At 34.2% G+C, this 14,561-nt stretch overlaps 1 protein-coding gene across 2 annotated transcripts in view; it reads right to left on the bottom strand.

The window, feature by feature from the left end:
• Window positions 1–432: 432 nt before the first annotated feature.
• The window catches only part of LOC149083188 (protein Gawky-like), a 34,830-nt gene continuing 20,701 nt past the window's right edge, over window positions 433–14,561 (bottom strand). For both annotated transcript variants that reach the window (XM_089236364.1, XM_089236363.1), the window contains exons 6-15: window positions 14,410–14,484; window positions 14,246–14,303; window positions 12,469–12,692; window positions 12,141–12,290; window positions 9,160–9,294; window positions 7,285–7,512; window positions 3,935–4,770; window positions 2,889–3,079; window positions 1,776–1,831; window positions 433–1,651 (exon numbers count right to left, since the gene is read on the bottom strand). In XM_089236364.1, coding sequence (XP_089092490.1) covers window positions 1,100–1,651; window positions 1,776–1,831; window positions 2,889–3,079; window positions 3,935–4,770; window positions 7,285–7,512; window positions 9,160–9,294; window positions 12,141–12,290; window positions 12,469–12,692; window positions 14,246–14,303; window positions 14,410–14,484 — 2,505 coding nt within the window. In that variant the 3' untranslated portion in view covers window positions 433–1,099. The remainder of the gene's footprint in view (window positions 1,652–1,775; window positions 1,832–2,888; window positions 3,080–3,934; window positions 4,771–7,284; window positions 7,513–9,159; window positions 9,295–12,140; window positions 12,291–12,468; window positions 12,693–14,245; window positions 14,304–14,409; window positions 14,485–14,561) is intronic.

The following is a 14,561-nucleotide window of genomic DNA, read 5'->3' as shown; positions in this document are numbered from 1 at the left end:
GCTTATTGAACTTATGAGGCAATCAAAATGCAGCAAAGTGTACCCAAAAAACAGGGATAAAATAGCATACTTATATCTACACGATCTCAAATTCACACCTTTGACAAGATATATTTATCAACAATCAAAGAGACATCAACTGCACACCAATATTTGAAACAAAAAAAAAGGAGTTAATACATAAATTTCATTCATAACATATTTTGTAACAATCACAACAGAATAGTGGTCACTCAACATCAAATTTCAACAGGTAAGTAATCAGAATTAAATGTGAGGGAGACTACATAAATTAACACAAAACAAGACTAATTCTATTCTACGATAATAATAATAAAAGGATAAAAGGGGGAAGATCACTCAATCAAATGAGAATTCTTATATTCACCAAGTTCATAGCTTTTCTTTTTTTTTTCTTTTCTTTTTTGTTTTAAATTCTTCTATGTACAACCCTAATAGTCATATCTCTCTGTTACATAAACACGCTCACATATGCACACACACACACACAAATCCTGGCACCAAAAATACTAGATACTGTATGCAATACATATCAAATGGATTATTTTTTTTTTTCACATCATTCAAACTGAGCATGTCTCATTTGAAATGTTATATGCCACAAAAAGCTCAAACAACACAGTAAAGTTTATCACAATATTGTCTCTCAAAACATTTTCAAGTTCTGTCCAAGAATATAGAATAGATAATCAAGTTAAAAGTATTCAAATAACATCATTCTTTTTATCACAAAGACTGTTTCTTTGAAGCAGCCTCATTGGTGAATGTTATTTTTTCTGTTCATCTGGAATCAAGGTATCAACAGCACATTCACGCTAGTTCACATTCACACTTCCCATAACATGCAAAAAAAAACCAAGATCATACATACACTCACACATGCATACAAATGCTGTTATCTTATTTAGTGACTCAAGAAATTAACCACTTGCTGAGAAAAAAAGCAAGTGAACACCCCCCCCCCCCCCCGATACTATAGTCCATTAATTTTTGTGATAGACATTTAAATGTTTTTCGCACACGACTGATTTAATAAAGGTCTTATTCGTTGGGCTGGTGGTGGGTTTTTAAAATTAACTCAGATTGATTCGCCTCCCCCGAGAAGATCACCTGGTAGGAAAGAATTCAATGACGATTGTATTCCTTGATCTTGGTCATTGGCGGAAGGCTGCAGTCCTCCCCACAGACTACTGCCGGTGTTATTGCCACCACCGGGTCCCGAAAATGACCACACATTCGAACCTTGAAGATTCAGATTTGTAGCCTGATTCTTCCAGTTTGCAGAAGTCATCTTTGAGGAATTTGGTGCTCCTCCCCCATTTGAATTTCCACCCAATGGATAAGAGCTATTGGCACAGAAGGCAGGGTCAGAGTTACTGCCTCCTTGGGACCAGGTGATATTCTGGCTTCCGCCTGTCAGCTGTAGGTATTGTTTGACTTCAGCTTCGGTAGGAATGTCAACCAATATGGTGGTGTTACTGAAAACACAGTTATTTAGAGCACACCTAGCCTTTTCACTTTCTTCACGAGTAGAGTAACGTATCAGAGCGATTCCGTGGTTCAAAAGGAGATGGAATAGTTGCAATGGTCCGTGTTGCATACACAATGTTTTCAATGTTGATCCATCAATCTGAATAAAAACAAGGTGTTTAAATATAACTGTTTCCCAAACAGCTCAAAGGATCAAAAAAGGATGTAAAAATGATAAATTATTAAAACCAACTCTACATAAAATTGTCTGGAAACATTCATACCTGAGGAGTAAGGTTTCTCAAGACTAAGAAATTGGAATTTGTTTGCTTATCCCAACCTGAAAAAGATCAAATTTCAAAATATTAAAATGTGATTAAGACTGGGTGAAACTTGAAGTAATTCAGAGAGGATTATAAAGGTTAAAAAGACATTGTTCAGATAATAGCAAACCTATAATTAGACTTTTGCACTTTGTTTATTTCAAGAAATGTAAAATTTTTGATATTGTTACGAACAATATCGGTAGCACAACTTTTGGAGAACCCCATGGGACAGTAATCTCCTGTTGCCAAACAAGAAATGTGGAGGTATGGCATGAAACATCCAGATTTTTACTTCAATAACTATACAATCCCTAGCAACATGAATGACATATCCGAGTACTACACATTATTTGGATACTTTTCTAATTGAAAGTATGTCTCTAGGATCAACAGTTCGTCAGTAAAATGCCATATGTCCCATTACCTATCCCCCCCCCCCCGATATAAAATCATGACTCATAGAGGAGCCCTAAAAATATCTGGGTCCCAGCCCAGGCCACCACAATCTAAGGATGACACTGAAACCAGTGAAGCAACAAATTAATTTATAACCAAGTTGTAAGTGAATTTGCATGACCCATCTCAGGAGCCCCTGCAACTCATAGGTTAAGAACCCCTACATTATGGCAACCCAGTATATTATTATACAGTAGTTTTGGAAACAAGAAGAAAGAAGTCCTTGTTTGAGTTTGCTGTGTGTAAGAAAAGAAAGTGTATTTGCAGTTTAATCTACATGTGCATCAAGATTATGCCAATTATACAAATAACTTGATCCATAATGAGTTAATTCTACATTTCGATTATTTTTCACTTCTTGCCAAAATATTTTACAACTGTTAATAATGTTAAATTTATATAATTGAATATTTATTCTCTTTATTAATGCGATTAAAGGCCAGTGACTATTCATTGCTTCAGCATCATTACTTACTGCCACTAAACCATACATGCGTCTTGTAAACATTTCTCTGGGAAAATTCTAACAAATGGGCACAAGCAGGAACATGTGTGTGCGACACTTATGTATTTGTTATCAGAGCTATATTTGTTTCATGTTACGTCATTACTTACTGGTGTTTGAAGGCCAGCTTTGTGAATTACTCTCATTGCATAACCAGTTGGATGATAATGGCTTGTTCTGACCAGCCAAACCTGGAGGTGGGCCTCTTGTCTTTGGCAATGCTGGACTCTTCCAGCAAACAGATGAATCTGAAACTCTATTGGAACCCCAACCTTTTGTCATATTCTGTTTCCCAGAGGAGCTGTAAAAAGAATAAAATAAATGAAATATGCAAGCAGCAACAACAACAAAACAGCAGCAAAAACAACTAGTCTGTATATTGAAAGAAAATTTGATTGGACAAACAATTTTTCCTGGGCAAAACTGTTCATAAATAGTACTTAACCAAACATGCACCTTGTACACATTCCTCTACGGAATTTCTAATGAATCGGCACATGCCAGAGAGAGAGAGAGAATGTGTGTTCTGAGAGTATGTGCTTGGCCCTAACATATTTATGCTGTCGAGTTGCACTTGTTTCATATTCATGCTGCCATCTGGCTTCTGTTTTCTGAAGTAAAGATGGAAATGCTTGAATTTTTTCATGTTTTGTCAGTATTGTGTTGTTGGCCAACCTGCTCTCTGCAGAGAGACTTTTTCAAATGGGAGATTTTTTCAAATGGATCACACACATTCATGCCTTAAAGCTGGAAAACCGCAGAAAACCAACTTCAGTCGTTCATAAATACTGCAGAACAAGGCTGGATAAATACCAGGCAGCAGGTTACCATGGTGACTAAAAACTTTTATTGGCACTTAAAAATTTTCTTTGTGTAGTTACTAAATTAAAGGCTGAGAGCAGCACAAAGTGTTTGGAATTTGTAGCAGCATATCTACCAACATGAGAAATAGTCATCATGTCCTGTAAAAGTCAAAAGAAGCATTATTTTGGACCTGTTTATTATGGTAAAAAAATTTTCTGATTGTTTTGCAATTTGTTCAGCACTGCTGTGGAAGGACCCAGGCTCTGTCCCATGGGAATGTAAGCCTTTTGCAACAAGGGGACTGGAGTTATTCATATACACTAATTAATTATGTCATAATGTATCAACTAACCTGTTTTGCACAGGAGGTGCCAAGGGAGGTGAGAATGACCATGTACTTGTAGTCAAAGAGGAAGCGGATGAAGCATTTTGCCCAGCAGAATTTGATTTAGCATTCCATGTAAAGAGTTCTGAGTCTTTAATACTGTTTAAGGACAAAGGTGATTTGGCAATGCTGCCAGGAGTTACATGAGGATCATCTTCAAAGTTCTTGATGCGAGAGGTTCCTTTCCATGGCTTTCCAGGTTCAAACTCTGGCACAAGATCATTTAAATTGTATGAGGACTGGGAAGAACTGGATGTGGAAGGAATTGCCGTAGTAGGGGACTCCTTATCAGAGGCACTATTTAGCTTGTTTGAAGCTCCATCACAGGTAATGTCTCCCTCATTGCCTGGACCAGAAACATTACAATTGGCAGGTTCATTGGATTCAGCACTCCAGGAGTCCTTCTGCAAGTGTGGCAAGTCAGCCCAAGTGTTTTCACTCAGGGTCTGGAGATTGGAAGCGGAATGTGATACACCTGCAGAGGATAAATTGCTGGCAGAAGTTGATTTAGAAACAGAGCCAGGAGCACGGCTGAACTCTGTAGACGACGGACAGTTGTTGGTATTGTTATCTCTGTTGCAACCACCAGAATCAGAAGAACTATCTTCTTTGTCAAAAGCTGAAAGCTTCCACTGACTGAGTCTAGAATGACTCTGAGCAGACGGTTGCTCCTTCACGGAAAGATCTCGAAAGTCCATGTGAAGGCCATTTATTGCATCTATATTGGACTTGACAACATCAAAAGCGGACGGCTGAGGATTCTGAAGGGATGGATGCTGAAGTGGCAACTGCGGCACATTTTGCTTTAAAGAAGAAACAGGAAAAAAAGAAAACTGCATAAGGTCACTATTAAGGCAGGAGAAAAAAACATGGGGCTATCAAATTATGTAATCCAAATAGCACACAAATAGATAAGTTTGCGAATACACAAATATACTAGGGATGGGACAAATAGTGATTTGGGCTGAATAACCGAATACAGAATATATTTGGCTCTGTTTCTCTTGTTTTGGCAAAATACTGAATATTCAGCGGACGAATATCAATTTAATTAAAATTCATCATAATTAGAAATAAAACTGTAGTTTTAAATTGAAAATAAAATTATTGGTAATTTCAAATGATTGATACTGAATATTAATTATGCAATTTACTATTTAAATAAATATTAAAAACTGGCAATTGAAAATTTTTTATTGCCACGATACTGACAATCAAATTTAACAATGATATATACTGTATTTTAATGTTACTTACAGAATCAATTTTTTTCTTTTTACACTTGTTACAATTTTACATCTAATCAAGAAAATGTCAACCACCATTAACTAGTAACGCATCATGGAATTTACGACTTAGTTTCTTATTTTTCCTAGATATTCTTTGCTCATTCAGTAGCTCAATATGTTCCTTGTTTAGGTACATTCTGCAATTGGTGAGCTTGGTAATTCATGCTTATTGCAGTAGAATTTATTTTCAGTTTCATGTTTTCCTTATCCTATAAATTCACCCTGACATAACCACTTCCACAGAAAAGGATATCCACCCAGAGCCAGACTTAGGCAGGTGCGAAGGGTGAGATCGTACCAGGTCGCAAAAACCTGAATTTTATTACAATCAATACATATTTTCTTCAACTATAAAGAAAAGACAGAACTTGAAATTCTGTGGATTTATTGATGAAAAATATTAGACCTGAGATGTGCTTAGTTTGAATGAATGAAAAATATGTCAATTTAATAACAGACATGCATATGATAGTGAATCCATGTCTGTCCTTCCCCCCCCCCCCCAACCTTGAATGGCGTCTCGGACTTGACAGGGCTCCAGACTATGAATTTCAGCTTGGCTCCTTGTATTGACTTTGAAGAAAATTTATAATTAAATATTTTAGAAATATAAGACCGATACTTAAGGCCCCCCCCCCCACCAGAGCCCTGTCAACATTTCCTTTGTGTGTGTGTGGGCAGTCTTACACCACCATGAGCCCTCAAGAAAAGATTTTCTAGGCACGTCTCTCTATCAGACTTGAAGTGCCAGCCACCTCAACTCAAAATCTTCTGTCATGTATTAGACACTAGAAAGCTTAAAACATTATAAATTAGAGCTATGTAGATTGAGGATAAAAAAAACCAATTTATTATATGTTTGACAGTTCGATTTTTGCTTATTGGTATGACCTATATATATATAGCATTCCTGTATTTTTCCCCAATTTTTTTATGAAAATGTTCCACTTCTCAATAAAGCTTACTTCATTGAAAATAAAGACACAATCTTTCTAAAATATGGGTTGGAGATAATTTGCAAAATTGATAAATTATATTTTTTGAAAATGACGACAAATATATGAGAAATGAATATTTATAATGTTCAACAGTTTTCCGTGAAATACTTTTTACGGCACTGTACACTTGCTGTAAAACTAGTTTACCCCTTGCCAAGGGTTAGTTATAGGCAATACTTGACAATATCCTGTAATTACTTGATATATGATACCAATTTTCTGTATTTTTCTCCCTAAAATATGGTCATCCCTATCATAATGAAATAACTTCATGTACAGTATTTCATTGCATCCGATAATATTTTCACACCCAATAGGTATTGGAGAGCCAACCTCCGTTATAGCAATAAAATTTTGTGGAATCTTTGATGTCATTATAACAGAGTTTGACTGTATTTTTTCTTTTGACGTGAATGTGTCCTTTAAATCATCGGTTGATACTGGAAACATTCGCAGAAAGTTACACGATGAAATTCTTTAAATGCTCATATCTCAGTTAGTACCCAACTCAAGTCAAAATCAATGGTATTGTCAAATGCACATTGCAAAGGTGCATTAAATGATATCACTCCAGTTTCAATATTTCTTCCTGTCTGGGCACCAGGCCCACTGCCCAGACTTATAACAAATTCTTTCCCGCTATATCTCCAGCAGTTCGCAACAGAAATAGTCTATATTGGTATCATTTAGTAGCTATTCCAAAGAAAAAGCCTATGATGTTTGACCTACCACGTGATTCAAGGCACAAAAAGCATATTCACTTGAAAACTTGTGGTCGTGTCCATGACATAGCCCATCCCAGTTTTTAGAAAAAAATTTGTGCACCTAACATTCACCAGTGTAATCAAATAATTAAGAGAATGATAACATCTAAAATATTTTTTATAATTAAATAATTTAATGATTAATGCCTATTGGTATAATTAAATAATTTAAAATAATTATAAAAAGAATAGTTTATTGATAAACACAGATTTTTTATTTACTCACAGAAAAAAACCAAAAATTACGATTTAGAAAATCAAATCACCTGCTTTAAAAAAATAGCTTGCTGAGCAGCTATTTGATTCTGGAGATTGACAATATGCTGCTTTGTTTGGGTTATTTGAACACTTAGTTGTAGTGGCGGGCTGCTAGGTTTATTCCCATGCTGGGTATAAAACAGCTGTTGTTGCTGAAACTGATGAAGGATGCGTATTTGCTGGAGCAGCTGATATAGAAGTATTAATGTCTGAGGAGCAAGTGACTGATTCAATATCTGCAAAGCAAAAAACAACAGATAACTTAATTTTTGTTATACAGTAATTAAAAAAAACAGAGACTGTCATTGTTATGTACTTTTGTGTTTTTCTCAGTGGTTTTGAATGTATGTTTTATGTGTTGTGTTCAGCCCAATAACAAAAATGTCTGTTTTGATCACCAAAAAATCTCATTCTTGTAAGTTAAATAAATCACACTGATCATTATACTACAAATCAAATATCGTGAATGATATAATAAAGTTTTTGTGCAGTGTCCCAAAATTGACTCACTGTTTTCAAAATGGGATAGCAAGAAAATGGTGACAGATATTAGTCATTCTTGCAAAATATGAATGTGCAAAGTCAGGAATTTCAGCTAAGTCATTCCTGTTGTAAGGGGTTGTATAGTTATTAAAATAAAAAAATAACTTTTATGCAGTCCCCGTGCCCAGAAACACAATTAGAAAGTTGTTGAACTGTCTCTCCTGATGCCAACAAAAAATTTCCACATTTTTAAGTGCAATATTTGCTGAGATGTAACTTAAACAAATAGAGAAAAGTTGGGCAAGAACAACAAAAACTAATGGACAAAATGCTTCTTCCTATACTTTTCCGATTTTTGAAGTCAGATATATCTGCGAATAATTGCACTTAGAAACATGGGAATTTTTTTTTGTTGGCATCAGGAGACACAGAGCTGTCAACTTTCTAATTGGGTTTCGGGGCACAAACGGACTGTATAAAAAGTTTTTTTTTTTAAATAACGATACAACCCCTTGCAATGAGTGATGTCGCTGAAATTCCTGAATTTGCACATTTATATTTTGCGAGAATGACTTTAACATTCATCACTGTTTTCTTGTTATACCTTATTTTGAAAACCGTCAGTCAATTGTGGGACACCATGTAAGAAATAACAGACCAACTTTTTTTTTAAATTATTTAGAATGATAAATTTTAATATTGGCTGTAACAGATTTGAAATTACAAAAGAAAGAAGAAAAAATTACTATGCTAGCTCTATGATCATCAAGCAGTTGAGAAAAAATAATGAATCAAATACATGAAACTAGAACCACATAAAATTTAATATTAGTTAGTTTTCATTTTTAATAAATATGAAAGCAGTAATGTATTTTTATAGATACAAATACAAGGCCACAACAAGCAAAATGCCCAATGAGGTGGCTGAGGAAAAAGATGATCATAAAAAATAAGGATGCCATATTTCTAAAACACAGCAATCCAATTAAAAATGTAATTATGAAAAATAACTCACTTGTATATATAAAAAAAATTACAGTTGACGCTCATTTTTAGAAACTTTAATGATTAGTTTAGTGATATGATTAGTGTAATGATTAGTTTGTAAATGGGAAAAACATCCAAAGAAATAATATTTACTTGGGACCAGAAGATTAGTACAAAATAATGTGCCAGTTCTTAATATCGAGCAGCAACTGCATATTTGGTACAGTTATGCTAAATATTAGTCTAATTGAAGTCAAGAAAAAAATGAAAAACATAGCATACAAATTAAGTCCTTCTAAATATAATCTTCTCTTGGGTTTTAAACATATGATTACATGTACAAATGCTCATGCATTTACTAAACCCCAAAATAACACAAAAGAAATGGGAAAATAATAAAAAGTGAAACGTACTTGAGGGTTCAAGTGACCAGCTTGAACTGCCATTTGGATTTGTTGAACGAGATGACGTAATTGAGCAGCTGAAGGGAAGTTCTGTTGATTGACACGACCAGTTTGATTATTGATAGTATTTTGAGGAAGGCAACCCTTTTAAATAAATACACATTTGTTGCTTTTATTACACATACTATCATCCTAATAAATCATCAATTCATGTTTTAATATTGCTCAAAATAAATAAATTCACCATAATATTTATGTAAATTATGCAGAGTATCCTGTAAGTGGTATCATCGGTTTTTATCTCATCAACTGTTCGTTGTAGAGGTACAATTCTAATTTAAAAAATTATCAACAGGCATTCAAAAATTACCCTGTACCAGTTTTGAGAGTGAAAATACAGTCTGCAACAAACTACTGAAAAATCTAAGTTTTTATACAGTCCCTGTGCTCTAACGTCCAATTAGAAAGTTGTTGCCTTGTCTCTCCTGATGCAAACAAAAAATTCCATGTTTCCAAGTGCAATATTCACAGAGATATTCAAATTAAAAAAACGAATGAAATTTGGGCAAGGACAGCATTAAATGTGGAAAAACCGTTTTTAAAACTCTGTGAAAATGACACTTTTAAGAAACAATTTTTTTTTGTGGAGAGAAACATGGATTTTTTTCAAACGGGAGAGAGAGGGCAAAACTTTCTAATTGGAAGTGCATGGGGGGGGGGCATATAAAAATTTAATTTTTTTTATTGTTTCACTCTATTTTCACTCTCAAAACTGGTACAGGGTAATTTTTCGAACACCTGTTAAGCAGTTTTAAACTGTAATCATACCTCTACAACAAACAGTTGATGAGATAAAGGCTGTGTTAGCACTTAAAGGACACCCTGTATATTTTTTATTCTGTTTCTAAATTAAATGAAGAGAATATCCCAATTGTCAAACTACAATGTAATTAAATAAATTTACATAAATCTTCATCAAAATTTGGAGCTATTCAGAAAGTTCTTTACCAGCTAATTTATATATTTGACTCAGACTTTCGATGAATATTTTAACAAAAAATAAATTTTGATTCAACATCTTGTTTCTATATTCAAGCAATTTTTTTTTTATTATGTCTTACAATTGAACCTCTTTTATTTTGCCCTCCTTAAACTAGATCTTTCCCTAAACCAGCCATAAAAGTCCTGTTCTTTAATTGATGTTGTGTTACGTTTTACTATATTGTGTTCGCAGAATAATTTGTAGTATGCAAGTCCATATTGTGCATTTTAACTTATTTGCTTAAGTTTTTAAACAGTGATGGACAGCTTTTTTCTCAGCCCAAGATATGAAGGAAACATTTTCTGGATATTATGCTGAGGTGAACTCGGAAAGAAAAGTCATCTTTTCTCGGCGGAGACATGACTTTTCTTTCAGAGTTCATCTCAGCATAATATCCAGGAAATATGTTTCCTTTTTAAACAGTGTTGATTAAAACCAATATTTCTCTATGAAATATCTACCAGATTCAATATACAGCACAATATCTAATTATTTTTTGCACATAGGTTTCAATCTCCTTCTTCAACTAGCTTTTTTCTAAACAAACTGACCCTAAAGGCCACTACACACTACTCTGATGTTAGGTGGTGTGGGACCATCAGAATAGTGTGTATCAGCCTTAAGTTCAAATTAGGCCAGATAAACTAGGTTCTACTGTATTTAGTTTTTTATTGAAAGCACATAAGTAGAATTTCCCCCCCCCCCAAAAAAAAATAAAGCAGAGCATATGAGACTGACCAAAAGTGAAATAAAATTTGACTTTGATAATACGATAATTAACCCTGCTTTACTGTACACATTTACCCTATACTTGTAACGTTCAGGTAAATATAACTCAAATCTTTTGTTTTCACTTTAATGCTTGTTTATTATTGAAAAAACACCAATAACTCCAAACATTTGAAACAACTATACATAATGATTAAATTGAAAAATGTTGAATTTAAGATTTTATTTTTAATTGCATTAATTACAACTGGAGAGATAGCTCTTTTTTTATGTAAATAATAAAAATGCCTAGGTATTGCTAATATCCTAGGCCTATTTAGCAATTTCTAAGGCACATGTAACTAATCGGTCGTTCACACTCTACAATTTTCACATGAGGGATATTATAGTCTAGGAAAGTTATCTACTTAATTTTACCACCAAAAACAATATTTGGAGCAGCAGCTGGTTTGAAAAGTGTCTGTTGTGCCTCATTTCATGACATTTTTATCAAAGCATCCACTTGAGATATCATGCGGAACATTTTGCGAGACATGTTGCTGAAAACTTTTACTTTTATGCCATAGTTTTATTGTTTGCTTCTCCACAAAGTAGACATACTCAAGAAAGTATTGAAACTCTTGAATGAGTATTGAACTTGAAAACTTTATTCCTTCACCATATTATATCAATCATTAGTAAAAACGTTTGAGGGGAACCCCTATGAGAGTAGAAGATGGTCTAGAGAGCTATCTAGAACTATTTTCATTGCCTTTCATTAAATTAATATTTCTCGTTGAAATACTAGTAAAGTCATTTGGACCCCCCCCCCCCCCCCCCCCAGGGTTCTGCAGATCACTGTTTCGGAAACATTGTGCTTCAATGATGTTGAAAAGAATTTGATACCCAAAATTCTCAAAAACAAATTTAAAAAATAAGTAAAATATTCACTATTGACCCTCAAATTAACGTTAAAAATAACTTTTGAGGCCTTTGAAAGGAATTTTTCTTTTTGATCACATTGTATCAAACATATACAATGATGCAAAATTAAAAAGGGAAAACAAATTCGAAAATAAAATCGGCCTGATAAAAGTTAGGGTAGTAACTGATAAAGTCAGGAAAAATCATAACTCATAGACAAACAGTTATCTAATAAACGAGTCAAACTCTGTTTCGGGTCAAATAGACCCGAACAGTGCAGCAGGGTTAATATATTTAACAAACAAGTCCTACATACAGGCGCAAATGTTTGATTCTGTTGCAGTAATTTGCGCATCATGGCAGGGCTCATGTTGTTCAACCCATTGTTCAAATTGAAATTCGGACCTTGATTGGTTGTTCCAGTGTTACCCATGACATTAGGAGCACCAGTGTTTCCACCTGTTACCTGTAAAAAATAATTCAGATGAGATCATTGAAGTGAGAATGTGAAAAAAGGCAATAAATACACATCACTCAGAAAAAACCTGAAAAAACCACTAGAAAATTAAAGATTAATTAATTTGTCATATTATTTAAAAAAATTCACAGAAATATGGATAAAATTTACTAAAGCTACAGCTTACCTGGTTTTTATTCTGAGCAATATTGAAACCAGAGAACATCGCCATTCCTGGAAAGTTATTGGAACCATACAAATTACCAGATGTAACTGAGCTATCTAGCGACTGCTCTGAGAAATTCAAATCTTCAACAGTCCCACCACCATGAGAGAGCCTCTGATTCAAATTGATATTTCCAAGATCCACATCCATACCACCATCTTTGCTGCTCATCGCATGCAACTCCACTGTTAAAAAAAAGTTATTATTTGTTAAAGCTTGATGTCTTTAAGTTTTTTTCATCGCTATACATTATTTCAGCATTTCTCAACCAATGGTCAGTGATAATAGCATAGATGACATCATACACTATCAAGGACAATGTGTGTAACGTGACGGGAGTACCCATGAATTATCGTTAGTTGGGTCCTGTGGTTCATGGGTGGGGACCATGTAGAGTCATCGTCAAAATTAGAGATTATTATTTCTCAATGCAAAACATTGACATCATAATGTTCATACCTTCACGTCATCGCTGAGCCTAAGACCATCTCACGGTTAATAAAGTCATGAACTTATACAATCTATAATTAGGCCTAATGTTGCGACCCAGGATAGGTCTTCAATGTTTAAATTTTTTTGTGTTGCCAGATACCGAATATCATAATTGTACAATATTATTCTAAGTTCATGTGAATATGCAAATTTGTCAAAATGTTATGTTGATTCTAGCGCCGCTGAATCTCGATACAAATTGGTTCCGGTGATGATGTGAGATGGGGAATTTTTCCTTATATGCAAGTAGTGTGCAATGAATAGACACATTAGTTGTTGGACGCTGCTCGTTGCCCCTCATTTCATTTCACCTGTGGTGTTTTCACCCCGCCTTGTTCTGGGAGCCATGAGTCGATATTTTTGTTGGGTGCCATCCGATCCATTGATCATTCTCTTCTTCTTTTTTTAGTCAAAAATCTCTCTGCCTGTGTTGAAGTCTCTATGAGATGTCTGCTCTCGTCTGTGATGAGATATTCGTCTGGTTCGCCGTGTCAACTGTCTGGCGAAATTATATTGGGAAGATAAAAATGGAATCTGGGATGTAACGACAAGTTACGTTACAAATGCAGGAAACTAATCCTAAATATGGGATGTCACTAAATTTTGCCAAAAACTTCAATATATTGTTTTAAATGCAATTTGCTAAGTACTGCTAAAATTGCTGAAGGGTTTACAGTAAACTGGCATCACATAATAAACTGTAAAACATGGGACATTGCCAATTATCATTAAATGCCTTGTTAGAAGTAAACACAATCACAATTAAAATTCCAAAAAAATTGGACAAATCTGACAAATATGCGAGAAGAATATTTCAGATTTTTGCAATAATCATCATAATATAATTTATACTATGAAAACGCTGTATGTGTGTATTCACAACTTCAGTAAATGCTACAAATTCAAAAATATTTTTGAAAAAATGGGACAAATGTATAAAAAAAAAATCGAAACAATGAGAATTAAGGGACATGAGTGGTTCATAAAATTTTTTCAGATGTTTCACTGGTCCTTGTTTGCAGAAAGGTTGAGAAACATTCCATTGTATTACTTTATCCAGCACTTATTTCAAAAACTGAATCAGCGCAGTAAGTGTTCGCCACAAAGATTCAAGAAATTCATATCTTCTCGGAACATAGTAGGCTACGAAATATGAGATGAAGACACACTGACCAACCCACCTTCTCTTGACTAAACTGATGGCATAAAAGTACAACAACGCATAATATACTTTAAAACCACATACACAAGGCTTCCTCCATGTTCATGTTGCTGCGTCTTAATGCGTTTTCAATGTCTTCTTTCTGTAAAGAAAAATACATTATTCAGATAAAATCAAAAGATTCATTCATCTAATAGTCTATAAAATTTTCTGCAGTTCAAAATAAATGAGTATGAAGTAACAGAAACCTTGAAATTCATCTCGGACAGAAGACGAAATTGTTTGCTGGCCCAGATGAGATCTTTACTCAGAGGTTTTCCACCCTATAAGGAAGAAGTAAATAAATATTAAAACACTTTTCTAATCAAACCTCATTTTTCTTTCATTATTTCTACCAAAG

Source organism: Pholcus phalangioides, unplaced genomic scaffold (genome assembly GCF_987345545.1).
Source record: "Pholcus phalangioides strain wild (caught in Gottingen) unplaced genomic scaffold, Ppha-v1.0 ptg000009l_1, whole genome shotgun sequence".
NCBI lineage: Eukaryota > Metazoa > Arthropoda > Arachnida > Araneae > Pholcidae > Pholcus > Pholcus phalangioides.
This window is presented reverse-complemented; position numbering and strand designations above follow the sequence as displayed.